Source organism: Neopsephotus bourkii, unplaced genomic scaffold (assembly GCF_033783945.1).
Source record: "Neopsephotus bourkii isolate Nb327-2 ecotype Australia unplaced genomic scaffold, CSIRO-AGI_Nbou_v1 NB_1154, whole genome shotgun sequence".
Lineage (NCBI taxonomy): Eukaryota > Metazoa > Chordata > Aves > Psittaciformes > Psittacidae > Neopsephotus > Neopsephotus bourkii.
In genome coordinates, this window is record NW_026901640.1 from 4166517 (window position 1) to 4191935 (window position 25419).

Consider the following 25419-nt stretch of genomic DNA (forward strand, 5'->3'; position numbering starts at 1 on the left):
CACATCGCTCCCATAAAGCTACAGTGAGTAGAGAGCGTGTTGATTTCTAAATACCTCTTCATTCATCCTATCAGGAACCTTGTGAAAGCAACTACTGGAATACTACGAAATACACAAACAGGAACTGAGAAGCCCATGTGTGACTACAAAATGTTGCTGAACTGGGGAAAAAGCAAATTTTCAGAGGAAGTTTGCTTTCTTGGGAAAGCCTGAGCTTGGGGACTAACTGAATTAACACCATTCCCCTCAGTAATTGTTAAAATACCTCGATGGTTTCCATATGCTCACTAGTGTTGTGCTAGAAATGTGCTAGCTTTGATCCTAGCCAATATGTATTTCAATTGGATGTTATTCACATCAGAAAGCTGCCCTCTACTAAGTATTTTATAGACACTTGACACATCTGCCAAATTCAGAGCATCCAAATGTATTTTTAATGTTACAAATTGGGCTGTGGTTAGGATGCTGGGAATTTCATGTTCCTGGATGGGTCCCTACTCTTGAATACAGAACGTTAATACTCCTTTCATTTGCTGCCATGCTTACAACCCAGATCAATGAAAATCTAGACCATGACTAAAAATAAGTTCCCATCCCCAATGCTCCAAGGAGCCTCAGCTGCAGAGATTTCAAAGAAACCCCTGCACACGGTGACCAGCCTAACAATTTCTGCCACTAAAACCTCATGTAAATGAGCCCCTCCAGATTGAGAAAGGGTGGAAATGTGCTTTGATTCTCAGTCTGATTCCATTTTGGAGAAAACTCTGAAGTTTTACAGCTAGGGATAACTCGTGCAGCTGAAGCTCAGGGCTTGTCTGTCAGAGCACCATAGCCATGCCAGCTCATTTCCCTGAGCAGACAAACCTGAAGGGCTCATCACCCTTGGTTTTGATTTTAGCAGATTACTACCCTAGGAGTTGATCAAATACTACATAACTACAACAACTGTCACTGAAAAAGGCAGTTTTGTGTCATCAGCTCAATCCTAACCGCTAAGGCTGCACAAGACACTTTAAATCAACAAAGCAGGTTATGTCCAACACTTCACCAAGCTTGAAATTGCTTCTACTCCCCCTTCACTTAATTCCTCCAAATAGAGCTTAAAAATCAAACCCCATGTTCTGAGCAGCTGCACAAACACTGATGGACACAGGGGGTGAAGCAAGAGGTGATTTCCAGGTTGTGTTGGTCGAAACCTTTCAGCTTAACTCCCATACTGTACCAGTCCAACACTGAGCTGTCAGTTCTAATTGCATTGCCCAGCCCTCCACACTGATGCCTGCACCATGAAGAAAGCTGGTAATGTGCTGTAAGTAACAATGGTTTTAGTGGTCTTGTTCTGGTGAGTAGCTTTACAGTCATGCAGCTAATGTGCACCAGAACGGCGTGGCCATTTAAACGTTCATGGTGTGAGTTACACAACCCTCTAGCAAAGCCTTTAGCTTCATCACAGACCTCACAGTGGGTTACCACAGCTTCATCACACAGACGTAGGTTGGCAGGTGAAGGGCAACAGCCTTCCCCCACACCCAGCTCGATGCATTAAACATCATTATCACACAGGAAAAACTCCTCTGGGCAGACATTTATTATTTCCTTTATCACTCCTCATTATTTCAGAATAGCAAAGCTCAAAGCTGTGAGTCTCTGCCCTTCACATCATTTCTGTTCACACCCTGACTGCACCTCCCTGTGCCCATGACCCACATCATCTCCTATGGCCTCTCCTCCAGCATGGAATAACTGGCTGCCCTCCACTGCTGAGGCAGTGGCACACACATGCTCCTCTGATCACCTGCAAGTCCCCTGGTTTTGTTTGATCCGAGGTGCTGCACACTGAATTTGCCTGTAAATGATTGAGGGATTCCAGTTAATTTGCCTGCAGGCAGCACTGCAGTCATGTTTGCTGTATCAGAGACATGCCTGACTTCCACGGGGGGGCAAGTTTAGCACCCACTCAAGTTGAATCAGACTTTGCAAGATGACTTCATGTTCAGATTGAGAGCTAAGAGGCAAAATAGAGGTGGGGGGAATAGACAACTATGCCATGAACCCCACAAGTAGGGATTTCTAAGTGGAAATGCTGACAGTCCACCTGCCATAAGCATTGAAGCAACACAGCTGGAATAAACATTTATACACAGCAGATACGAGACAACAACAAAAAAGAGAAAGGAAGTTAAAAAACCAAGACCCACACTAAACCAGAATCTCCTGCCTGTTGTCAGGATTTCTATTTTCAGGCTGGGCTTCTTGCTTTTCTGGCATCAAAATCAAACAGCACTGGCTGTGGAACAGCCCTGCCTTACTTTGCAGCTTCACTGCCTTCAATGGCATCAGCAAGCAAGTGTGCCTCTTGCCAGCACAAAACACGACCTGGTTTCCAGCCTCAGGCTGCAGGACAGTGACAAAGTGCACCCACCACCTTTCCATACAGAAGCACAAGGTAAGGTCAAGCTCAGACCTGCTTCTGCCTTGAACCAGGCTTTGCAGGAGATGGCAAAAGTTATGCCTGACCTCTTCATACAGTTGCAGATGCCAGTTCGTGTGGCTGGTAGCCAGGATGATAATAAAAAAGCACTATTTCTTCTTGGCATGCCGTTTACCTGAAACCCTTTTCAATAAACATGTTCTAGGCTAGCAAAAGCTTCCAGTGTCTCCTGATGGGAAGGACATTGCCCAACTGTCATAATTCATTAGGGAGATGACTGAAACTTACTTTTATTTTGGCAGCTCAACGTCTACTTATCATTCATTAGTTACAAAGAATATTATGGAGCTTTAATCACTCAACTGGAGTCTTACAGAATCTGCAGCATAACTTTTTTTTTCTTTAAATATATAAAATTACACAGCTTAAGACAATATTGGACCCTCATCCATTCACCATCTTAAAACAAATTGAAAACTAACACTAGTCAGCTCATATTTCAGAATAATGAGCCATTCATCAAAAAAACCCTGCAAATAAAACTTAGCAATGCAAAACAGAATGAATATAATTGAAAGGTGGTGCCTACATCAGGGATTGTGACACAAGAAAGCCCACAAGTATTTTATATACTTAGGCTTAACCAGATATTAAGAGCTTACAGTGTTTTAGCTCATGCTTTTAAGGCTCAGGCAGTGCTGTCCCAGCAGCAGAGGCACATCAACACCTAATCCTGTGAGCCAAACCTGGACACTGCAGCCAAGAAAGCAGCATGCAATATGATGTCTGGAAGCAAGCATGCACTTAAATAAATAATAAAAATGAAATTAAAGTGCCTGCAGTAGGAGATCTGAAATCCCTGACTACCTTTGTTTAGTTTGAAATGCAACGTGCAGCCAAAAAGCCACCTCCACACAAAGAGGGGGAGGTAAGAAGAGAGGCTGAAGCAACAGTGCTGCAAATGAAGCATGCTTATGCAAACAGTGCACAGAATCACCTCCCTGCCTTCCAGGCTGACACTGCTGCAACCCAGCACTCACAGCACTGGGGAGAGGACAAGCTGCTGGCTCCAGTGACACCATCCTCCAGCTGTCCTGAAGCTCAGGACACCACTGGCTACACAGGCACTTCAGTAGTGATGATGATCCCTTCAGCATGGGAGTGGTATACCCCTATGGCTGTTTGCCACATGCAGCACCTGCATCCCTCTCTTCTGCTCACTATCTTCATCTTGTTCTTCCTCCCTATATTGATTCTGCAAAGTGTTTCCTGATCTCTACTTAAAGGGAAACAAAAAAAAAGTATTTCACGTACTTCCATCTATGAATAACCTGTCAAACCCAGTAACTTGTAGGCATTTTTCTATGCCAGACACATCCTCCTCCTTCCAGAGGCTTAACCACTGCCAGACAGGGCGGCACACACAGGGCAGGGCAGGCAGTCTGAGCCTCCCCACAGCTGCAGAGCTGAGATGTTTGTTTTTACATGCCACCAGAAAGGACAGCATTGGTTTCCAAAGGATGGGATGGCTAATAGAACTGTCTGTTGCTGTGCTGGGCTCAGGCTGGACAGCAAGAATATATCTGTATTCTTTAACCACAGCAGCTGCCATCTCTCTGCTTGTACTGCTGTAGTTATGAAATAAAAATACTACTGTTCTCACGGAGCAAAGCAAAGAAGGAGGAGCCAACCAAAGCAATCCGAGTTACCAACCAGCATCTTCAGCCATAAGAAACATGCAAGGCTCTTCCCAGCCCAGAACAAATCCATTTTCTCTTCCAGTTAATGCTTAACTTTGTTCTACCACTAATTGAGCCAGACCTGCATACAATAGGAGACACTAAGCAATAAGCCAAGCTTTTCTTTAAAACACAGCCTTTACTCATTTAATTTCTGTCATTTACTTTATGTGTTTATCACTTTATTTATTCTTACTTCACTTTTATGTTTATTACTTTTTTTTTTTATTACTTTATTATTTCCTACAGGGCAGGAAGTGAGAAATGGAGCAGAGAGAATGTATTTATTATTTTTTTTAGACTCAAACTATAAACCCACAAATCCATTAAGGATCTTGGGATTGCCCTGGAATTCTCCATTCTTTCTGAAATGGATTTCATATGAAGCTGCCTCACCTTTACTGACCCAGGCACCCCCATCCTGGTTGCATTAATACTGTCAAGGGTTAAACTCGACTGCAAAGGCAGAGGCTACTTTATTACAAGGACAAATGATTCTGTGATCAGTGAAGCAGCTTCAGCCAACCAACCAGTAAAGACATGTCAGCAACTGTCAGAAAAATTACAGCCAGTTGATGCAGAAGCTTTAGCAGCAAACGCAACGGAGGAGTGACAAATAAAACCGTGCAGAGTGTGTTAAATGCTCAGTGGAAAAAAATCTATGGGAACTTTTTATACTACACCCCAGGGCAGAGAGGAAATCATGGCACCAGTGGACTGCAGCCTGTAGCAAGGTCAGCCCAGACTCCAGTTCAGCAGCAGCTCAGAGAAAAACCCTGCAGAGGGGAAAAATCAGATAGCACTGGCTCCCCAGAAACTGCAGGCACAGCCTGAACTGTGTATTGTTACCACTGAAGCACAGCAGCTCCTGCATTCCCAGCCTCTCCCAAAGCATCCGAAATAGCCCAAGTCTGGGAGTCCCAAGGAAAATTTTGTTACGCCCTGCTGAGGAATGTTCCACCCACGGCTGTTGTTTCCTCCCATAAAAGGCTCATTAGTGAGACAATTTCTGAGGTTCATGGTATTGTCTACAGATTCCACTGAAATACTGCACCAGGAAGGGGAAGCCAAACGAGCCAGACTATTTTAAGGCTTCTGCAGTTGGAGGAAATTCTAGGGCAAAATTTCAAAAAGGCAGATGCTTTGAACTGGGAAACATTAGGCTTTGTGGAGAAGGAGCATTCCTGCCTTTAGAGCTGCTTAAATAACTCTTTGGGGGCCACATCTATTTGAATGACTTTATTTTTAGATTTAGAATCTGCTTTTTCAGACACCTAGATACTATTTTATACAAACATGTGTATGTGATCAAGACTACTTGGGAAACAGTTTAAAAGTTAAGGACTGACTGTAAAAGAAACCCTACTTTTCCATCCTTCTCACACCTACAATTTACTGCGAAGACCTGCTCGATCATCTCAACACCCAGGTGGAGCACAGAAGTGTTATCCCCAGTGCTGCCACACTACTAGCCAGATGGGACAGGAGACTTGGATCACAGCAAATACAGTGGCTGGATCTGCAATTAGGATTTTGAACCTGCTATCCTTAAGGAGCATGGAGAGCACATTTCCATAGTTGCACACTACATATTCCCACTGGGTCCAGCTGGGATTCAGATTGCAGTAACTGGGAAAATAGCATGCATCACTATTCAGACATCTCCACTGGCAGCGCTCCCTCACCATCAGTTACCAGCAAAACGCTATCCTGGTCTCAAAACTAAGACTGGGCTCCCCTCTCCTGGACGGCCGTGATGGTGCAGCTCCCAACAAGGCTCACTAAAGCACGTCTCTTCTGCACAAGAGGGAAAGCTGCTTGACTGGGCTGTTAGGAAATGAGCACTTCCTCAAAGAGAAAGCAAGTGTCAAAGACTAAATATCCTTAGTTTGTCTTCTAAGAACCTGCCTGGTTCCAATCTCTTGGTGGGCAGTTAAGGCTGACAGGAGACAGGAAAGTCAAAGCTACCTTCTGGGCACAAAGTGACCCCTTTGCCTGCAAGGGCAGCAGAGATCGCAGCCCCCTGTGTGTGCAGCTCTGCCTCCCCACTCAAACCTGAGGCAGGCAGGGAACAGCTAACACAGACAACAGAGCACCAGGACTCAGCAGGGAACCCCCTCCTGGCTTGCTTTGACTTAAACAAGCACTTTTATTTCTTCTACCACCGCATCTGCAGTTTATGTTTCCTTTGAAAGGAAGTCAGAGATTGAAAGAATGTTTATTCAAATTGTTACTTACTTGCCAGACAAGGACAGCTCCTCCAGCTCAGATACCAGGCAGTCAGGCAATTCTGGCAAACACTGATCAGTCTGTATCATGAATTGTCAGGAGAGATTATGACTGAAGGAAAGAGGCTTTTGCAAAACACCTTCCAGCCCCAATCTTGCAATAAATGCCCAAGGTTCTGAGCCCTCACCAAAATTCAAGCAGCTACAACATCAGAGTTCATAGGTATTTTGTTTACAGCACACACTTTCAAGGACACAATGGATTGCATCGTTCCTCTCGAGTCTCAGTGTGTCAATCAAAAGAAAGGAACGGCTTTTTCAAAAGCAACGCTGCTGCAATTATTGTGCACTGCAGGCTATAGACACCTCTTATAGCAGGAAAGTGTTATGAATAGGAAAAGACATCTGAAGCTTAATCCTTTTGCTGTGGCTGGGGTTAAGCTTTGTTTCAAACCTATTGCAAAAGCTGGTTGCTAGCTGTTTCTTTATTAATCAGTGGTAGTTTGCAGATGTTTTGCAGATGGCGTTATTAATCAAGGGTGGTTTGCAGTTGTGGTTACTATGATAAAGTGCAACAATCATCTCCATGTTGGGCTTCACAGGGGAGGGGTTCACAGGATGACAGTATCTATCCACGTATACGCATCAATCAAATCACGCAGCGTAATACGAGTTTCAAGGATACAAATTTCATATAAATTTAATAAGATCAGAGAAGCAATAACCTAATTTTATTGTGGGACCAAACTACAAACTATTACCAAAAAAGGTAAATTAAGGAAAAAAAAGCCCCTTTCAGTAGCACTGACTCCCTTCCTAGCAGAGCACTTGTCTTAGAGGCATGTTGCTTTCAGTTGTTTCAAATCGGTTTCTTACTGTACACTGGAAAATTAAAGCCTTCCTCTGCAAGTGGGAGAAGCCAGGCCTATTTCTCTATACAAAAATTAACATTTCTAGGTGTCCTTGATTCCACTGAGAATATCCTGGTGAAACAAAGGCACTCTTCAGCACAGGAACAGGCAGCTGAAGCAGAGAAGCAAGGGTTTTTCACTCCCACAATCGGGTTATCAGCAGGGTAGTCATGTGAAAAAGGCTGCTCACTCCCTCCAGCTAGCACATGGGATACACTAACTCAGAGAAAGTAGTGCAGGGGGTGAGAGGAACAGCAAATGTTTGTTCTAGGTTTCCTCTGTCTGATTCTGGGGAGACAAACACAAAACTCCATCTCAATCTGAAATGCAATTCAAGCATTACGCAGCACTGTAAGATGATCTCCTCTGCTGCCCGTTCCTCCCACCAGATAATATGCAAAGCTTGCTGATACTCCTTTACTGCTTTAAATTTCAAGGTCTAGCCGCTGTAACAGTTTGGTTCTAACAACTGATATACTGAATGCACGTACAAGCATGAGATGGTGGACTTGGATTAGAAACGCAGAAATGCTCTCACCATTTCAGATTGAAACAATTTTTCTTACCAGAGAACTAACACTTTCAATATTTGAACAGTTTTAGTATTTGTTAGGATCTCTTAAAGAAACAACTGCCAGGCTCCTGGGAGACTGTCTGGCCTTAGCACATGCAACTGCAAGCTCTGGCACCTGCCTTAAAGTCTGCTTCTACCTTGCAAAGTAGCAAAGTGAAGGAAAAAAAGAAAATTCACCGTTAAATACAGGAGTATTTGTGATTAACTGCAGCTCCAGGCCACTTGTAAGATGCCCTGCACAGACATGTCACATACACACACGTTTGAAAGTTTTTACTTGGACAGGAGTTTAATTGGTTCCTTTACAATAAACTAAATGAAAGGCTGCACAGACAGATCTGCCTCCCCAGTACTTCAGAGCAGGATAGTGTCCAAGTCTCTACATGCTTTGGAGATCTTCAAGGGAATTAAAGGGTGAGAAAGCACAGACATAAAACAGAGTTCTAAACAAAGCTCAATAAATCTCCATAGCACAGAGGCACTTTTGTTATCCTGCAAGCATAGCTGATCATGGAACTGCTTTTGTTCATCTCTCGCCATGATCATCCTTTGGACCTGCAAGTCGTGAGGCACTTGGGGCAATTCTCACCCACAGCTCTTCTTAATCCCACTTTTTTGTTGTCTTCTTTGAATCTGTCACCTTGAACAGCCCAAAAGGCTACAACAGCACCAGCTTTCAATCATACCCAAACGCTGAGTCTTGCACTGCTCCTCAATTTCTGTAATTGCCTCCCCACTTGATTTCTTGTCTAATTCCTGCACCGTGATTGCAGGCAGCATCACTCCTAGGTATGCCACATCCCGAGCACATCACCAGTTTAACAGCAGTACTCAGGAAACCTTGCAACCATCAAACTAGTTTTGCCAGGAGAGCTATGCATCTTGCGTTTTTTTTTCCAAAAGCAATAAGAAAGCATAGACAAGTTAAATAATTCATAATAATTCATAATTTACTCAAGGTCACAGACTCTAGCAGACATAGGATAGGAATATGCATCAACTGTTACTGCAGCAAGAAGTGGAAAATACAGCCAGCCATGCTGATGAGTGCCTGACTACCCCAGGCCAGTAAACTAGTATTAAATCTGGTATTAGAAAGGTGAGTCAGTGTTGACACTGAAGAAAGCATCATGATGACAACTCAAGGCATTAATGTTCCTAGTCTAAACCAGAACAGACACAGGAAAAACAGCCACACTGGATGATAACTCAAGATCAGATAACATGTGGTCCAGGCTTAGCATTAACAAACACTGCAGTCACGGGGGTGCTATTCAATACTTTACTCCAAGCAAACACATCTGTCAAGCAAAAGACAGCGAAAAGCTGAACAGGACATGTGAGATGAACTGGCAGACAGTAATCAGGCTTAGTCACTACCAACTCAGGATACTTCAGCAAACAGCCTAGTTAAAAAGCTAAATAGCCTTTTATTGATCCTTACTCAGTAGCAAAATGTACTTGTACCTACTTAATCCTGCTCATTTTATCTTTAGCTTCAGAGTGCCATAACTGCAAGCCTCCTGCTTTTGCTTTATTGAATCAATTTCTCATTCACCTCTCTTTGGAGGGTGATCAAAAACAGATTAGAACAGTTGTTCAGTGAGCAGCTCAAAAAGTCAGTGTAAGAGACAGCAAAAATGCCTCCCTAACGACGAGAGCAGGTTTCTGCCTGCCAGTGCCATTCCTCAATTCAGCATCACAAGATGAGAATCCTTGGCGTACCAGAGATGAGATGCACGTACCTGCCTGCCATCCTGTCCAACGTTGGTCTGTCCTCTCACTACAGTTCGAATGCTGTCATCCAACCTCCTGGAAAAAAAGAATCTATCACGTCAAACTCATTCTCTGTGTGCCTGACCCCAACAACTGTGGGAACCTTGAGAGCTACAGAATTGATTTAACATAAAAAAGCTGATGCTACCAATGGTAAACTCACTTCCCCTCTCCACCCCCATAGCACATCACTATCTTACAGAATTTAAACCTCCTGTTATAAAAATAAGAATCCATTTCCTAATTTAATCAGGACTTCTTCCATTTCTCTTCCTTTAAGCAATACTGTCAGTCCTCTCTTGCCAGTTTTCATTTCAGCTTTCCCCATATTACAGTGCTGTCTCAACCATTTCCAGTTGGCAATGTCAAACTGCACAGAGAATTTAAGTATTTCCTGCATACTTACATTTATTTTGTACTTACAGGACAAGTAATACATAATGAAAGTTTTTACAATTGCTAGTTTGATCTCACAAACAAATTCTGAGCAAATGAGTCTTCTGGGTAGTTTGTTCCGTCAGCCTTTAAACTGTACTAAAATTTGATACCTGTTGATTCTTACTTCATTGTTTTTCAAAGCTCTACTTTGCAACCCATCAGCTAAAATAACCTGAAGGGTATTACATAATAGAGGCAAAATATAAAATATTATAATAAATAATTGTCTCTTGTCTCTGTCCCACTATTACACTTTGAGGCTGATCCTATTTGTTTCTCTCCAGCAAATTAATTCCTCCCAGCTCCAGTGCAAGGGTTGTACTTACAAAGCCTCAGTGACAACTCAGCACCTGAGATGCAATGAAATGGAGAAACATTTACCTTATTTTCAACTTGATTTGGTTCACAACTTCATCAATGTTTGCCAAAGACTACAAGAAAAAAAAAGAGAAGTGAAATGGGGAACCTCTTACTGTGATACAAATCAGCTGTGACACCTCATGCTTTCTCACTGAGTGGCACTTTACAAAGAGAAGAGCAATTACTTTGTTTTACAGATGGAGGCACTGAGACACATGGCAACTTAGCTGCAACCCTCAGGTCACATCGTGAAGAGTGGCAAAAGCCAGGGCAGGCCAAGGTGCAGCCCTCCAGGTCCCAAAGGCTCCCTGCTTCCCACCCAGCCCTGAGCAAGCAAGGTGCCCCGAGCCCTGCCTTGTCAGCAGCTGCTCCAGAAACGCAGTGGTGATGGTGACCTCCAGTGGGCAACGGGGACAGAGCCTGTGCCTTCCCTGGGCAGAGACCCTGCTGCAGAGCCCGTACATGTGCTGGAGGAGGCCTGGCTGCTGCTGGAGCTGTAGTGGGGGTACTGCAGGGGAAACAGCTCTTCACCACTACTAGCAAAAGGAAAAAGCCAAGCCAGCACCATCAGCAAACTAAATAGAAACAGCTCAAAGCCAAACCAGTCGGTGCTGCAGAGGATCTTAAACATGATAAATATTGGGGCTGATTAGTCCAAAACTGCCCCTGAGGCTGATCTGGGTAAGATAAAGTATGGATATGAGCCCATGGCAATCTCATTCCTTAAATCTCAAAAGAAACAATAGCTCTCAAACATGAGTTACTCTCCAGTGATACTTCAAGGCAACACCTGCCTGATTTGGCTGAAACCCGTGAGGATTCACCACTGATTAAGACGCAGTAAGTCATGACATTTACTGGAAAAGAAAACTCTATACAGAAAATGAATTTATTTCTACAGATCAGGAGTTTTAATGCAGTAAGCACTTTGGGTGGAAAGGGACTACATAATGCCAGTGAACATCATGAGATGTGAATCTAAGAAGCGATTATTCTTATAGTCTTACTACTTGTGCTCCTGTTTAAAATAAAAGGCTTGGGTACAGGTTTCAACATGCCTTCAGTCGCTTACTATCAGGTTACCCCTCATAGAGAAGGCTGTGCTGTGAGCACTACTTACTTGCTCAGTGGGAAAGACAGTATTAATATACTCCACAGCATTGAAATCTGCTCTGTCCAGTGGATCTTGGCTGGGAAATACCTGAAGAGAGAGAAGAAAACAAATACAATCAACACATCACTGTTAATTTCTCTAACTTTACACAGTATCTACTACTTTTAGTTACTTCAGCACCCACTTCTGATTGTTTCACTGCATTGTTCTAACAAATGTGCACAGAGAGAGGTCAGGCCTCTGCCCAGGAGTAAAGCAGCCACATTCCTGTGGATATCAGCCAATAACATACATGCATGCTTCCACATACAGCCCCAGATGTATCAAGCAATCACTTACACGGAATTCCTGACATAGACAAACCATTAATTATCCATCCCAAACCATTCTGATGTATCTGGAAATGACCCCCTGTGCTGTGGCATTGCCCTGATCTTTCCAAGGCCCTGTGGTGAGAGAAGAGGATTTGCTGTTCACAGCCATGTAAAAGGGATCATGATGAACTGAGAAATGGTTGTACAAGTTCTCTGGAGGCTTGGGTTTGCCACTTCCACATGAAAAAGAGGGAGAGAAACAGAAACTGCTGAATGATTATTCCTACCCACAGGAAAGGGGAAAGAGAGCTGCAATACAACAGATCTCATCTCTCCTCAGAAGTAGCTCAAACAATACAAAGGCAACTGTCAAGCTTTGCTCTTCATCCCCACAGACTACATGATGCTTCCCCTTTCTCTGCTAATATACTCCTTCCATATTCATATTCACACAGCCATCAGCTCCGTGCTCCGTGGTCAAAACCCTGCCTAGCAAATGCACAGCTCATCCCTACACATCACCCTGGTCATCAAAAGCCTTCACAGAAACCTGCAGGACCTGAGCACACACAGCATTTTTGCTGTTTTACACATTTTGCAGCTTAAAAGCAGCGGTTTTGTGACACCATTTCCATGAACCAGACCTCTTCAGCAGCTTTCCCAAAGCTACTCCTGTGGCCAAGGAGAAGCAGGCAGCATAAGGTGGTGCCTGAGAAATGTGCTCTGACATCAGGCCATCCTCACAGCACAGCTGCAGCATCACAACCAGCCTGTCCTGCTCTGGGCTCACAGTTCCTGCAGATTCAGTAAATCCCAAATCTCCACAAGCAGCAGAAGCAAGGGGTGGGATGGAAGATAGAGGCTTGTCAGGAGCCTTACTCCAACTGCAGATACAGATCAGTGCTGCAAGCAGCTGTACCAGCTGAAGAGGTTGCTACTCCTTTGGTTTTGTCACAGCCCATCAACCAGAAATGACCACTTCACATTTGGCGGAGCACCACATGTGCTCCCTGCCTCACTTCAGGCAGGAGTCAGCTGAGCCAGTTCTCATTTCACCAGAACCTGGTGGTTTCTGCCCAAAGCTGATTAAGAAATACAAAGGAACAAGAAGATTACTGGGTTAGGAAGTGCCAGTGAGGAAGTGATGGAAGGCAGGAGGCAGCAGCATCCTCAACACCTACCCTAGCTCAGGATGTATCTGCCAACAGCCCCTGCTGCCTGGTAAAATAATTCAGCCAGGGACTTGGTGGATTCTCCACTGCTTGAAAACTCAAGTCAAGACTGTCTCTAAAAGAGATGGTTTACACCAAAGAAACATTTTGTGCTTCATTAAAATATCATTAGGTAACCTTCCTTGGTTGCCTAATGTCAGAAATCACAGGAGGCTTTCAAACACTCAGGTTCTGTCAAGCACAGAGGGTTCTTCTGGACAAGTTCCAGGTCTACTTTAGAAGCTGGCATTTAACTTAGCAATTCTTTAAAGTTTCAGCAAAAAATTACTCAATGCCAATGATAAACTCGCTGATTTTCCCCATGCAAAGATAAGAGTATGTGGGGTGTCTCTTTGAAGCAACAATACTCCAAAGCTGGCACAGCACCCAAAGAAAAACCGTGCTGCCCTCCTCACCTGCTAGCGCTGGGCTCACTCCAGATGCCATGGTCTGCCCCAGTTCTTTGAGGAGAGCCACCAAAAGTGATCCACCAGCCGCAATACCAAAGAAACTGAAAACTCAAGTGATGCTTTGAGACACAGCTACTGCTGCCCACAGACTTCTACTACGTGGAAGAGCTCTTCAGATGAAAGGGTTGGCTGAAAACAGTTCAAGCTCAGTCACAGATTCCAACAGATACATGACTTTACCCCAGGTTCTTGGGGACTTCAAGTGCCACAAAGGGTCTCAGGGAGCACTGGAGGACATGGGCTAGAACATACCAACCACAGAAGTCAAACCAAGCCATTTAGATTATCCTGACTTCACAGAATCATACGATGGTTTGGGATAAAAAGGACCTTAAGATCATGCAGTTCCAACCCCCTGCCACGGGCAGGGACACCTTCCACTAGAGCAGCTTGCTCCAAGCCCCTGTGTCCAACCTGGCCTTGAGCACTGCCAGGGATGGGGCAGCCACAGCTTCTCTGGGCACCCTGTGCCAGCGCCTCAGCACCCTCACAGCCGAATCGCAAAGCACTGAGCTCCATTAAGACACTTTACACACCCAGTACTCGGCAGACAGGACAGGCACGGCCAGCCCAGAGCGGGCAACACCCCGATGGGGTAGCAATTAGATGAGCTCTACCGCGCTGAGGGCCGCCGCAGGGTGCTGCGGAGACCGCTGACAACCCCTCAGCACCACCCTGGCCACCGGCCCCGTGTGGGCCCAGGAACCGGCAGAGCGCGCCGGGGCCCTCAGAGGGAGGGCACCGGGAAGCACGCACACCCGGTGCCTCACCGGAGGAGCCGAGCCCTACCCCCCAGTCCCGGCGCACCTGCTCGATGGCGGCCTGCACGGCAGGAGCCAGCTCCAGCGCCGTCTCCAGCCCGGCCGCCAGCTCCAGCTCGTCCTCCTCCATGGCGGCCGCCACTTCCGGGCCGCACGGCATGGCGGGAGCCGGAGGACACACCCCCTCCACTACCGCAGCCGGGGGCGTGGCTTGATAGGGGCGGGAACGCGGTGTGGGCGTGGTTTCCATTGGGCGGGGCGGGGCCTGCCGCCCAGCGGTGCGGGGCGCGTCCCGGCGGGGGCGGCAGCGGCGGGGCCGGTCCCTCCCGAGCGGAGCCGAGTGGGGCCGAGAGGAGCCGAGCGAGACCCTCCCGCCGCCCGTCCCGCTGTTGACAAGCGGCGGCGGGGGCAGCCCAGCAGCGGTGGTCATCCTCATGTGGCGGACGCTGGCCCTCGCCTCCGCCTTCTTCCCGGGGCTATTCGTCCTCTGCATCCGGTTGCTGCGCTGGGCCGCCCCGGGATGGAGCCTCAAGGACCGCATCCTCCTCAGCGGCAGGTACTGGCGGGATCGGCGGGAGGAGGCGCGGATCGCGTCGGGCTGCCACCGTTACACATCGCGGCGGAGAGGGACCAGGGGTCGGGACCGGAGCGATCCGGGCGGGCCAAGAGCACCGAGCCCTGGCGCTGGGAGCTGTCCCTGGGGATGCTCCGGCCCCCGGTAGCCCCGAGGCCGGACACTGCGAGGGGAGCAGGGACCCCGCGGGCTCCCCTTGGCGATGCGGGGATGCTCGGGTGCAGCTCTCCCTCTGCACCCGCTGAGGCTCGGAGGTGGCAGGGACGGGCCCCGGACACCCCCTTCCCGCCGTGCCGCGGTGTCGGGGCCTGGCACAGCCGCGTCCCTCTCCGCTGGGCGCGGGGCAGAGCCGTGACAAGGCGTTCGGGGCGTGCACCGAGTAGGCGTCGAGTGCCAGGAGCAAACCCGGTGCAACCGGGGCCGCCGCGGCTCCTCGGCCCTGCCGGGAGACGTTCGGGGTGAGCTGTTCCTGCTCTCTGCGTTTCAGGTTGGTGTCGATGGTCCAAGCCACGATGGCCACAGTGTCAGGGATCACGGTTGTCCGTAACTGCAAGGATGTGGTGTATGACAGGTAACCCTTGCTGTCCCGGGAGGAGCAGGCTGTGCCCGCCCGGCTTGCAGCTGGAGTGTTTTATGCCAAGGGCTTGCATGTACAAAGGGAAGAGGGAAACTAGTTTCATGTTCCTGTTTCTTCTGCTTCGGGTGAAGGGTTGGGCAATGTACTGGCCATACACCCCCCAAAAAGCACATGCTTGTGCCCTGAGCTCAGCCCTGAGGCTGCTCTGCCTGCATGGAGGTTCTGCTCCTGAGGATGGGCTGTAACACAGGCTCATATATGAGCCATAAATAAAGACATCATCACTTCTGAAGGGGCTGGGAGTCTCCTTGCTGGAAGGGGAAAGGGCTAACGAGTGCAACAGACCTAGTGAGAACTGACTGTAGAGGTTCATCGCCTTCTCCGTGCCAAATGGATTCTGAAGGAGTCCAGAAATGAGAAAATCAGTACAGAGCCAGCTCTGAAGAAAAAGCACATTGCCTTGTCCTCAATGCTCGGAGATAATCTGCCCCAGAAGTGGCTCTCAGCAGGAGCGATAGTGCAATCTGGGTCAGAAGACTTAAAAACAGAGCAATTATCAGGATAGCAGAGAAAATTGTAGGAAGGCAGAATATAATTACATTAAGGTGGCGTTTGACCATCACACCCTGGATTTTAGGGCGATTCTCAGGGTAGGTTGCTGTCTTGGTCATCACAGACTTGCCCTTAATACACAGATGTGAAATGTCCTCCCTTGCTCTAGAGAGTGAGATGTATCCCAATTGCTCCATCCTGATAACCCGGTGCAGTCTAATTAGTTATCATTTGACTCTAAAATCAAATCTCTGCTGTACAGATAGGGCAGATGATGAATCCCAGACCCACACTGTCACAGGCACTGCCGGCAGCCCTCCTCCTCCCTGGAACCCAGTGTTCTCAAGGCCAGCAGCTCCATGCAACCACTCTGTGGTCAGAGACCTAGATTTTCTTTGGAGCTGAAGGCAATACAGCCCAGCACTCAGCAGGGAAGGCCTCAGTGAATGACAGTGGACCAGAGAGCCGGGAAGCATCACAAAGGTTGCAGTAAAATTTGCCAATTTATTTACACAGGCAGGCAATCATTATATTGCTGGCACCATAATTGCCCTCCAAAGCCCTGGGCAAGTTTTGCAAACACAATAGTCACTTCCCCTCCCTGCTTTACATCACTTAAATCTTTCTATCTGGAACGGGAACGCGTGTGCCAGTTTTTCTCTGCAGAAGCAGATTTGCTTGAGCCCCGAGCTACGTTTCTTCGAGCAGCAGTGTAGGATGGGTTGGTTTTGTATTGGTTTATCAATGTGATTTCACACAGGACAGTTTAAGGAGCCTGGTGTCCTGCAGAGCAGGGCTTGCTGCTGCCGGGATTGTGCAACCGGGATTCCAACGTGCGTTGGGAACAGGCAGCTGCCTGTAGTTATTTCCCAACAGACAAAACGCCTCGTAGGGGTTTATTGCCTATATTGGATATTTGCAGCTCATTCTCCAAGGTCCAGGCCAGGCATCCCTAATTGACTCTGAGGTCTCCGGGTGCTTCCCGAGCACTCCCTGGGTCAGGCAGCCAGCCGAAGCACTGTGGCAGGCAGGAAGGACCCAGACTTGGGGTTTTCCGCCCTACCAAGCACCACCTTTGGTGTCCCAGGGCTGAGGGAAGAAGATTACCTGCTGCGAGGGGTCAGATTAGTGCTGGATCCTGAGCGGTGCTGTGCCCTGCACAGCAAACACCTGCTGTTGGGCTAATCAAGATCCTCCCATTAGCACTGTGTTTGTGCTGGGCTGGGCTGAGCTGGGTGCCTGGCACAGGGAGGTGTCCTCCACTCGTACCAGGTACCTTTTCTCTGGAACAGTCTGCACCTGCTGAGCCAAATCCAGTTAAAATTCACCCCCTTTCAGCTTACTTCAGCTTCAAAATCTGACGCTTCCATTTCAGACCCAAAGCCTCCCTTCCACCTTCTAAAGCATCGTGAGGTTCTCAGGGCCGTTGTGATGACTGTGTGTGTGCTGCTCCTCCCCTAGGCACTGGCTGGCCGTGGAGTACATCTGGGTCCTTGTTCCCTACATGACCTATGACATTTATGTCATGTACCTCTGCCACTGGCACAAGAGCCTGGACAGGGGAATCGTGGAGAAGAAGCACTCGCTGGCCAGCGTGTGGAGCTTCCTGCTGCAGGAGCGGCTGATGGTGACCCACCACCTCTTCATCCTCATCGTGCTCACCCCCATCTCACAGGTAAGGGCTGGGCATGGCTGCACTGAAACCCAGCCTCTGAGGAGCCCCGTGTGGCTGCAAGGGCTTGTGACCAAGATTGTGACTGTCAAAGCATCTCTGATGGTCAGAAAGAAGCCTATGACCCGCTAGAGATGGTCAGTGTTAGCTCCCAGCCCTGTTCTCACCGCTGGCTTTATTTGCAGCACTTCAGGGGAGAGCTGGGGGACTTCTTCGTGGGCTGCATCTTCATGGCAGAGCTGAGCACACCTTTTGTATCGCTGGGCAAAATCCTCATGCAGGTGGGTGAGGAGGGATTAGGCACAGCAGTTCATACCCTTTCCCTGCCCACAGCCGCCCTGTGAGCAGCTGAGCTGGGGGTCTGGGAGGAGGCAGCCCCACAGCTGTAACCCCAAGCTCCCCCCAGTGCTGCCTTCCATCAGATTCCCTTCCTATGTCCCTTTCTCCCAGTAAGCTGCATGCCCAGTAGCATCCCCGAACTGGGGCTGTGCCGTGTCCTGGTGCTGCCCCCTCCTGTCTGTACCCTGTAACTCCTCCTGCACCCTGTTCCCGTCTACCATTCTCCATTCCCATCCACCCCATTTCCCTCCTCCCTCCCAAGACGCTCCCCCTCACTCATCACCTCCTGGGTGCTCGTTTCCATGCTCCCAGCACAGCCCATGCCCAAGGAGCAATGGGGTGCTGCCTGCCCAACACTCACCCCGCATTCACCTTTTTGTTCCCCAGCTCAAAATGCAGGACACGCTCCTGCACAAGGTGAACGGGATCCTCATCCTGGTGACCTTCTTCCTCTGCCGCATTCTCCTCTTCCCCTTCATGTACGCGGCCTACGCCTGGGAGGTGGGAATCCCTGTTTACATGGTGCCTTTCCGCATCCCCCTGCACTGCAACATCGCCAACGCCTCCCTCATTGCCCCCCAGCTCTACTGGTTCAGGCTCATCTGTCGCAAGGCCGCCCGCCTCTACGGCATCTCGCCTGCTGACAAGAGCAGATAACGGCCAGCGTGGGGCTGGAAAAGGGTCGGCTCCCCACGGCTCTTCCACCCTCACTGCAGGGACCAGGGTGGGAGCAGAGCAGCGGGAGCAGCCTCACACCATCCTGTGTCAGGCAGCACCAGCCTGGGAGGGCTTTCCTCCCACACTGCTCCAGTGCCTTGTGGGAGCCGGGGTAGGAGCCAGCCTGTGAGCACGACATTCCTTCTGGGATTCAACGCCATGGCTCTGAACGGTCACACGAGAGGGGTTCGTTACAACCCCCCCGCCGCGTCCTCCAGGGCTGACACCAGACACCGCTGCAGCGCCGTGTGAGGGAGCCCGCAGCGCTGAAGGCAGCAGTGGAGCTGTTGCTGGAGCGTGCCCAGCCTCATGCAGCAGCACTGGGGACACGGGGGCCCTGTACTGGATCTGCTGCTGCTCCAGCTCTGGGTCAACCTCCAGCTGAGAGGAGAGCCATGCCGGGGGCTGCAGTGGTTCTGCAGAGCCTGTTCCTGACCACTTCACTACAGCTGTGTTCAGCCTCTTACCTCCCATGTGTACCTCCTGCTGCTGCTGGATTCAAACCCCACTTAACCCAAAGGTGCTTCTTCACTATAACTGATGTCCGTGGCTGGTGGTCCCAGGGTTGGAGGTTCTGGTGCTCCCAGCAGGAATGGAGGAGAGAGAAGCTTGTGCCGGGACAGAGGAATGGTTGGTTAAGCTGTTTCCCAGCAATGCTGGCAGAGCAGAGCACCCATGGCTGAACAGCAGGATGGGGACAAGCAACTGCTAGGCCCTTGTCTCACCAACACGTGGGGCACTACGCAGAGCCCTTCATCAGCAGGGGGTGCAACTTCCATCCTCTTCCCCACCTGCAGTTGTTTTTCTGTCCCACATCCCCCCAGTGGGTATTTAAAATCCTCTGCCCTGCTCTCCCACCAGCACCCCGTGTCCACCCCTCCTGCCCCATTCCACCCTCAGTGCAGGAGGAACCAGCACTCCCAGAGCAGGGCACTGAGCTGCACCCAGCCCATTTCCACCTCCAGTCTCAGCAGAATGGATACGGGGTTCACAAGCCTTGCAGGTGGGTGTCAGTAACAGCTCAGTTCCTTCCCTGCAGCCAGCACAAGCCAGGGCAGCCACCTCCTTCCTGCAGCCCTCTCAGCTTGCCTGGGGGTCCCCTGCTCCAGGGCAGGTACTGCACCAGCATGGCCTTGGCAGCCCCCCATGCCCAGAGACCTGTCACCCCTCTGTGCCTTTCACTCTGCCTAAAACAGCAGAGCTCTGGGAGACCTGGTTCTCTTGGGTCTAATCCTGTCCCTGCCACGTCTGTATTCTGGAAAGAGTAAAATAAAGGGCCTCTTCCAACATGTGGTCAGTTATTGCACAAACACTACGGTTACATTAACGACCAAGGCCGGCTGATGTTATAAACCGCTTGCAACCTCTTACAGATGTTTTTATCTCGCTGTTTTAACTGCAAATAACGCGCCTTATGTAAGGACAGAAATAAAAAGCCAACGAGGCATCTCTGTTTGCACTAACACTGCCCTATTCACTGTCAGGAGACCAATAAAGATTTCCTTTCTGAGTCACACCACTGGATGTCTCTCCCATGTGCTTTCATTTCTGGGTGGGGGGTGTTAAAACACGGGGTTACTGCTGCACCCCCACCTCAGCACATGCATTTCCCAAGGTTCTTGCCCATCCTGAGCTCACCTGACTCACATCCCAGTGTCCAGCAGCATGCGTTGAACCCAGCAATCCACCCAGGGCACAGGAGGGGTAGCAGCAGGGGAGCCCAAGGGAAATGATTTCCCTGATGCCAGAGGCTGATGGGCTCTTTATAAACCCAGGCTGCCAGCAGGCAAAGCTGGAGCCATGGGCCCAGCAGCCTGGCTTAGGAACAACGGTGTCCAAGGCTATTCCCACTGGAAAATAAGGGAGTGGTTCTGATCTATCTTTACACAGCCCCTTCATTAGGTTGGAAGAATACACAGGAGGGGGAAATAAGCTCCAAACAGAAAAGTAGAAAGGGTTTGTTACAGATCTTACAGCTTCCCACCTAAGAGTCACTCCCTCCAGCCCCTCAAGCTGGCTCCCGACCTGAGTGTGCTCCCAGCTTGCTAAGCTTCTGCAGCAGGGTGCCACGAAGCTCCTCGTCACTGACACTGTACGTGATGGACTCCAGGAAGTGCCTCTCGTTGGCCCTGTGCAGCATGTTGCCGGGGGACGTATCAGCACTGCTGAACACCTCATACTGCGAGAGGATCTCCAACGCCACCACCACCAGCGGCTCGCTGCACCCCTGCTCTGGCAGCATGGCAGCGACGTGCAGCAGGTGGCAGAACATCTGGATGCAGATGAAGGACACCTCCCGCGTGAAGGTCCTGTCCTCAGGGTGCGAGGGGGACCCCGCGATGCTCTTGACAGAGCCCAGCAGGTCTGTCAAGCTGCTGCAGTAGAGCTGGACCACATGGAACCAAGCCTCTGCTGGCAGCCAGGTGGAGCAGCTGGAGCTGCAGAGAAGCTGGAAACCCCGCAGGAAGAGCATGGAGAACTGGAGGTAGCAGGCAAATGGCCGGAGGTTGAGCAGGGGCATGTACTGCACGTACTCGAGCGTATATGGCACATGCAGGATTTGCCTCTGCAGCAGGTTTTCAACCACATATGCAAGCCTCTTCCATTCACTGTGGCTGCACCACGGGAGGACCTGTATGAGGACCACCAGGAACCCTTTGCTGAAGAGATTCACTTCTTCGGGGTTGTCCACATTGACTGTGAGGAGCGTCAGCATCGTCTCCCTGAGCGCCGTGGAGACGCAGCAGCATTCCATCCATGCCAGGAGCCCACTCCCCAGTCCATAGGCTCGCAAAGGCTGGGATGTCCACTCATCCTCGGGAAGTGTGCAGATCTCAAACAGTGTTGCTGGGACCTCGTTCTTGAAGTGGTCTCCATAAAGCTTCTTCAGCCGCAGACCAATGGTCCAGTCCAGCAACGCCACCCTCCTGTGAAGCCAAGCGAGTGACTGGACCCACAGCTCAGAGGAAGGGGCAGTTTCTGGTCTTATCACCTCACAGAGCTGGCAGAGGATGTTCAGTATCAGGTCTTTGGTCTCCAGAGAAGGAAAGAGCTGGTCCCTAGGCTGATGCCAGTACTTTGTGTAACCATCTAGAAGCTTGCAGAGGCTGAGGAGAAGTGGGAATGGGTGACAGGACTTGATCCAGTGTTCTTCTGAACTGGACTGTATCCCCAAAACCTTACTGAGGATCTGCAGGCTCAGCTCAATGTGAACAGAGTCCGACTTCAAATAGGGAAGGACAAAGGTTTTGGTCACCTCTGCCGGTGACACAAGGGGGGTGGCTGAGCTTGGCTGCATAAGAAAGGCCAGGAACTCAAGGAACTGTTCCTCTTGCCTCACAGTGGAAAGCCTCCCCCATACTGCCTCCTCCAGACATCTCAGCACCAGGCTGCGTGGCCTGCTGGGATCATCGTGGCTCTCCAGGAAGCTCAGTACTGGGAAGGAGCAGAGGATTTGCGCAAGGAACTGGTGTGCTCCCAGATTGACTACAGCAAGGTTACAAACCTGCTTCACCGTGGCCTCAGGGTACATCAGAGTGAGCCTGGCCACGGAAGCCACAGCCCTGGTCAGGCCTTCATCAGACACGCTCTTTGTGATTTGGTTGAAAGTCACATTCAGATCCTCCTGGAACCCCTCCATGACAACCTGCAAGTTCAGGGACAGACCCCATCCACCCCAGGACACCAGGATGCCCGAGATCACTTGGTTTTTGTCAGTTAATGACAGCTCATTGTAACACTCCACAATGGCTTTGGTCACTTGCCTCTGCAGCTCTTGGGCCTCCTTGTCTTGGCGAAGCATGGCAAAGCTCACCAGCGTCTCCAGCAATTTCAAAACTAGCTCTGGTTTCTGGAAGAGAGCTTTGTTTTTCACAAGGCAGTCAAGCCAGTCCCTTGAAAAGACCCAGGTCTTCTCAGATGCAAAAATGGAGCACATCTCTACATGCCGGTCCAGCTTTTGCTCAATGATTGTCATGGCAACTGAAGACACAAGCCTGGTGTCCAAATCCTTCCTCTTCATGCTGGCACTGATCTCCTTGAGCAAGTCCTTAGAGATCTGTGTCAGCTCTAACACTACACATATCTCATCCTCACTCAGGTCTTTAGCTTCTGAGAAGCAAGCCAGGTTCTTCCCAAGGGTGGTAAGTGTATCCAGGAGCCGGTAACTCTCATAGAGCTTCTCCTCAGAGCTGCTCAGTGTTCCCTGCAGCTCCTCCCCCCAGGCATGCAACAAGCTAGAGAGAAGGTCCAAGCCAACAAAGAGCTCCTCACGGGAGAGCTTGGCCATGGACAAGAGGCTCATGCTCCTCTCTGCTTCCCTCACCTTCTCATCCAGTCCTCTGTGGTGGTACGTGCTTTCAGTGTCACCAGTCCAGAGGCTGACCATAGTGCTGATCTTCTCCAGGTACTCTGCCACTGGGAGGGGGCTGCTCTCTGGCTCCAGCTCAGTGAACACAGACAGCAGCTCTGCCAGGTTGGCCAAAGCATAGCACTTCATGCGGGGCAGGGTGATGCACCCGTAGATCCGCTTTAACCCCTCTATGAGGACCATGAGAAGGCTGGTGGCAGCAGGATCAGGGTCACCCTTGAATCTCTTTGGGGGCTGGAGGCCAACATGCAGGGAGGGCTCACACTCATGCTGATGTACAAGAGTGCTGAACGCAGAGACTGTTGCGTCTTCCTCTCCCTCCTTGTGCTTCATCACCTCCCACCACACATCCAAGAAAAGCGTGATGTCTGATGGGGATGTCTCACTGGCGATGTACTCCACCAAGTGCTCCAGCTGGCTCCGGCACACATCCTGGGGCAGCGCCAGCAGCAGGCGCACAAAGAGCCGGGCCTCGCTGAGAGCTTTGACCAGCTCAAAGAGGACGGTGTGGTTAACGTCAGGGATCATCCTGCCCATGAAGAAGAAGCCATCCTCCTTCCAGCCCTGGTCCAGAGAAGCAGCCGAGGGCGCCGGCAACAGGACTTTAGCCCAGACGATGGCCACAGCCTCCTTCTTCCACAGGCTGTGCTGCAGCGGTGAGGAGCAGAGGGCCCCGATCTCCCCGAGGGCGTCGGTGATCGGGGATCCCACGCGTGGCCAGTCGGCTTTGCGCAGCTCCCGCAGCGACCGCGGCTGGGTCAGCCGTGCAGCCAGCAGGAACCCGCCCTGCAGGATGGCCGTCTCCGCGCACACGCCCCACGGCCCTGCACGAGACACATCGTTACCTCGGACCGGTTCCGGCTCCGGCTCCGGCTCCGGCTCCGGCTCCGGCTCCGACCCCGACCCCGGCTCCGACCCCGACCCCGACCCCCCGCGTCCCCACTCGGCCCCGCTCCCCCTACTCCCGCACCCACCGGCCTCCATGGCTGCGGCGCGCTCAACTTCCGGCGACGCGATCTGACGTCAGAGTGGGCAGACGGGCTCCGCCGCAGCGCCCCCTGGCGGCCCGGCGGTGGCGCCGCCTGTCCCGCCGCATCCTTCCCACGATTAATTTGCGTGCACGGGATTAAAAGGGAGAGGAAGCCCCGGTACACCGAAGCAGGCACACACACCGGCCTCCAGGACCACTTTTATTAGTATAAGGGTGACACTGGCAAGCAGCGTCAGTTCCAGGGTGCAGCTGCACATGACATTGATTCGATTAATATGTGATTCAAAATCATCATTGAACCTGAACTGAAAAGCTCAAATGATAAAAATCACAGTGATTTTTTCCTGCTTAAACTCAGAACACTCACTGCAGGCACTGACACGCCTTGGTGGCTGCCAGCACTGCTGATTTTCCTCTGATAAACACATAAGGTTTTCACGGAGAAAGATGACAAAGCAGGCAGCACACCTGATGTGGACAGTACTGTAATTACTCCCTGCATTCCAAGCCCTTATTCCACATAAAAAAAGCAGACGTGACTGCATTCCAACGGAATAAACCCAAACCTGCTACTTCCAAAGGCAATTTCTCATCAAAAGCCAATTGCAAACCCACAATGTGCTTAATTCAAGTCACCTCCCGGTGCCTCTACAGACAGCACAGTGCTGCCTCACACCCTGGAGCACAGCCCCGGCTCCTGCCTGGAATATGGAAGGCTCCTTGGTAAGGGGAAATGACCACATCAGTAATGTGACCCCAGTAAGAAACACACCCTGGGCTCCTCAAGTGAATATTTCACCTCAAAAGCTGGGGAAACATCTTGGAATGAAAACAAAGTTTGTTTCAGACTATAATGTTCATGTGATCTAGTGAGTTATTTTGCTGTTCACAGCAAACAGGCCCAGGCTGTGACAGTTGAACTGCTCCAGTTCCCTGTACCCAGCCCTTCCCTTCAGCCCCACACTTCACTACCAAAGTAGGGTAGCTGCAACACAGCATCCTGAAAAATCCCTTCTCTAAGCAGCAAATCCAGGACAACTAAAGCCAGTTAGTTAGAGAATTTGGTACTGTAATCAGTCAAGCACGCTCTTTTTCAAGTATAACAACACAGAAGTGTGAGGTTTTCCTACCAATGGAGGACCTGTTTTGGAAGCCACAGGCTAAACCTTCTCCTTGCTGTGCAGCCTGACTATTTTGAAAGATAAACATGCTTGAAAGGAGAGAGCAGCAGGAAAAGACAAAAGCTTAAATCAAACAAATCAACCAGCGTGGGACACAACGGCATTCACTAGAAGGGGTAA

At 50.0% G+C, this 25419-nt stretch overlaps 3 protein-coding genes across 6 annotated transcripts in view; 1 reads left to right on the top strand and 2 right to left on the bottom strand.

Annotated features, from left to right (window-relative positions):
• VPS53 (VPS53 subunit of GARP complex) overlaps positions 1 to 14509 on the bottom strand; it is a 66179-nt gene extending 51670 nt beyond the window's left edge. For 3 of the 4 annotated variants that reach the window (XM_061363602.1, XM_061363601.1, XM_061363599.1), the window contains exons 1-4: positions 14374 to 14509; positions 11578 to 11658; positions 10479 to 10528; positions 9629 to 9695 (exon numbers count right to left, since the gene is read on the bottom strand). In XM_061363602.1, coding sequence (XP_061219586.1) covers positions 9629 to 9695; positions 10479 to 10528; positions 11578 to 11658; positions 14374 to 14487 — 312 coding nt within the window. In that variant the 5' untranslated portion in view covers positions 14488 to 14509. Of the gene's footprint in view, positions 1 to 3471; positions 3518 to 9628; positions 9696 to 10478; positions 10529 to 11577; positions 11659 to 14373 lie in introns of those variants that run through there. The other variant, XM_061363603.1, reaches the window with a different exon arrangement.
• Positions 14510 to 14691: 182 nt separating this feature from the next.
• Positions 14692 to 18784, top strand: TLCD3A (TLC domain containing 3A). Its single transcript, XM_061363608.1, has 5 exons — positions 14692 to 14883; positions 15389 to 15472; positions 17492 to 17705; positions 17888 to 17983; positions 18429 to 18784. The coding sequence occupies exons 1-5, from the start codon at positions 14762 to 14764 to the stop codon at positions 18696 to 18698; spliced, it is 786 nt and encodes a 261-aa protein (XP_061219592.1). The 5' UTR covers positions 14692 to 14761; the 3' UTR covers positions 18699 to 18784.
• Positions 18785 to 20692: 1908 nt separating this feature from the next.
• On the bottom strand, positions 20693 to 24258 carry GEMIN4 (gem nuclear organelle associated protein 4). Its single transcript, XM_061363598.1, has 2 exons — positions 24102 to 24258; positions 20693 to 23951 (listed from the first exon to the last, which is right to left on the bottom strand). Exons 1-2 carry the CDS (start codon positions 24109 to 24111, stop codon positions 20767 to 20769), a joined length of 3195 nt encoding a protein of 1064 aa, XP_061219582.1. The 5' UTR covers positions 24112 to 24258; the 3' UTR covers positions 20693 to 20766.
• Positions 24259 to 25419: the final 1161 nt, after the last annotated feature.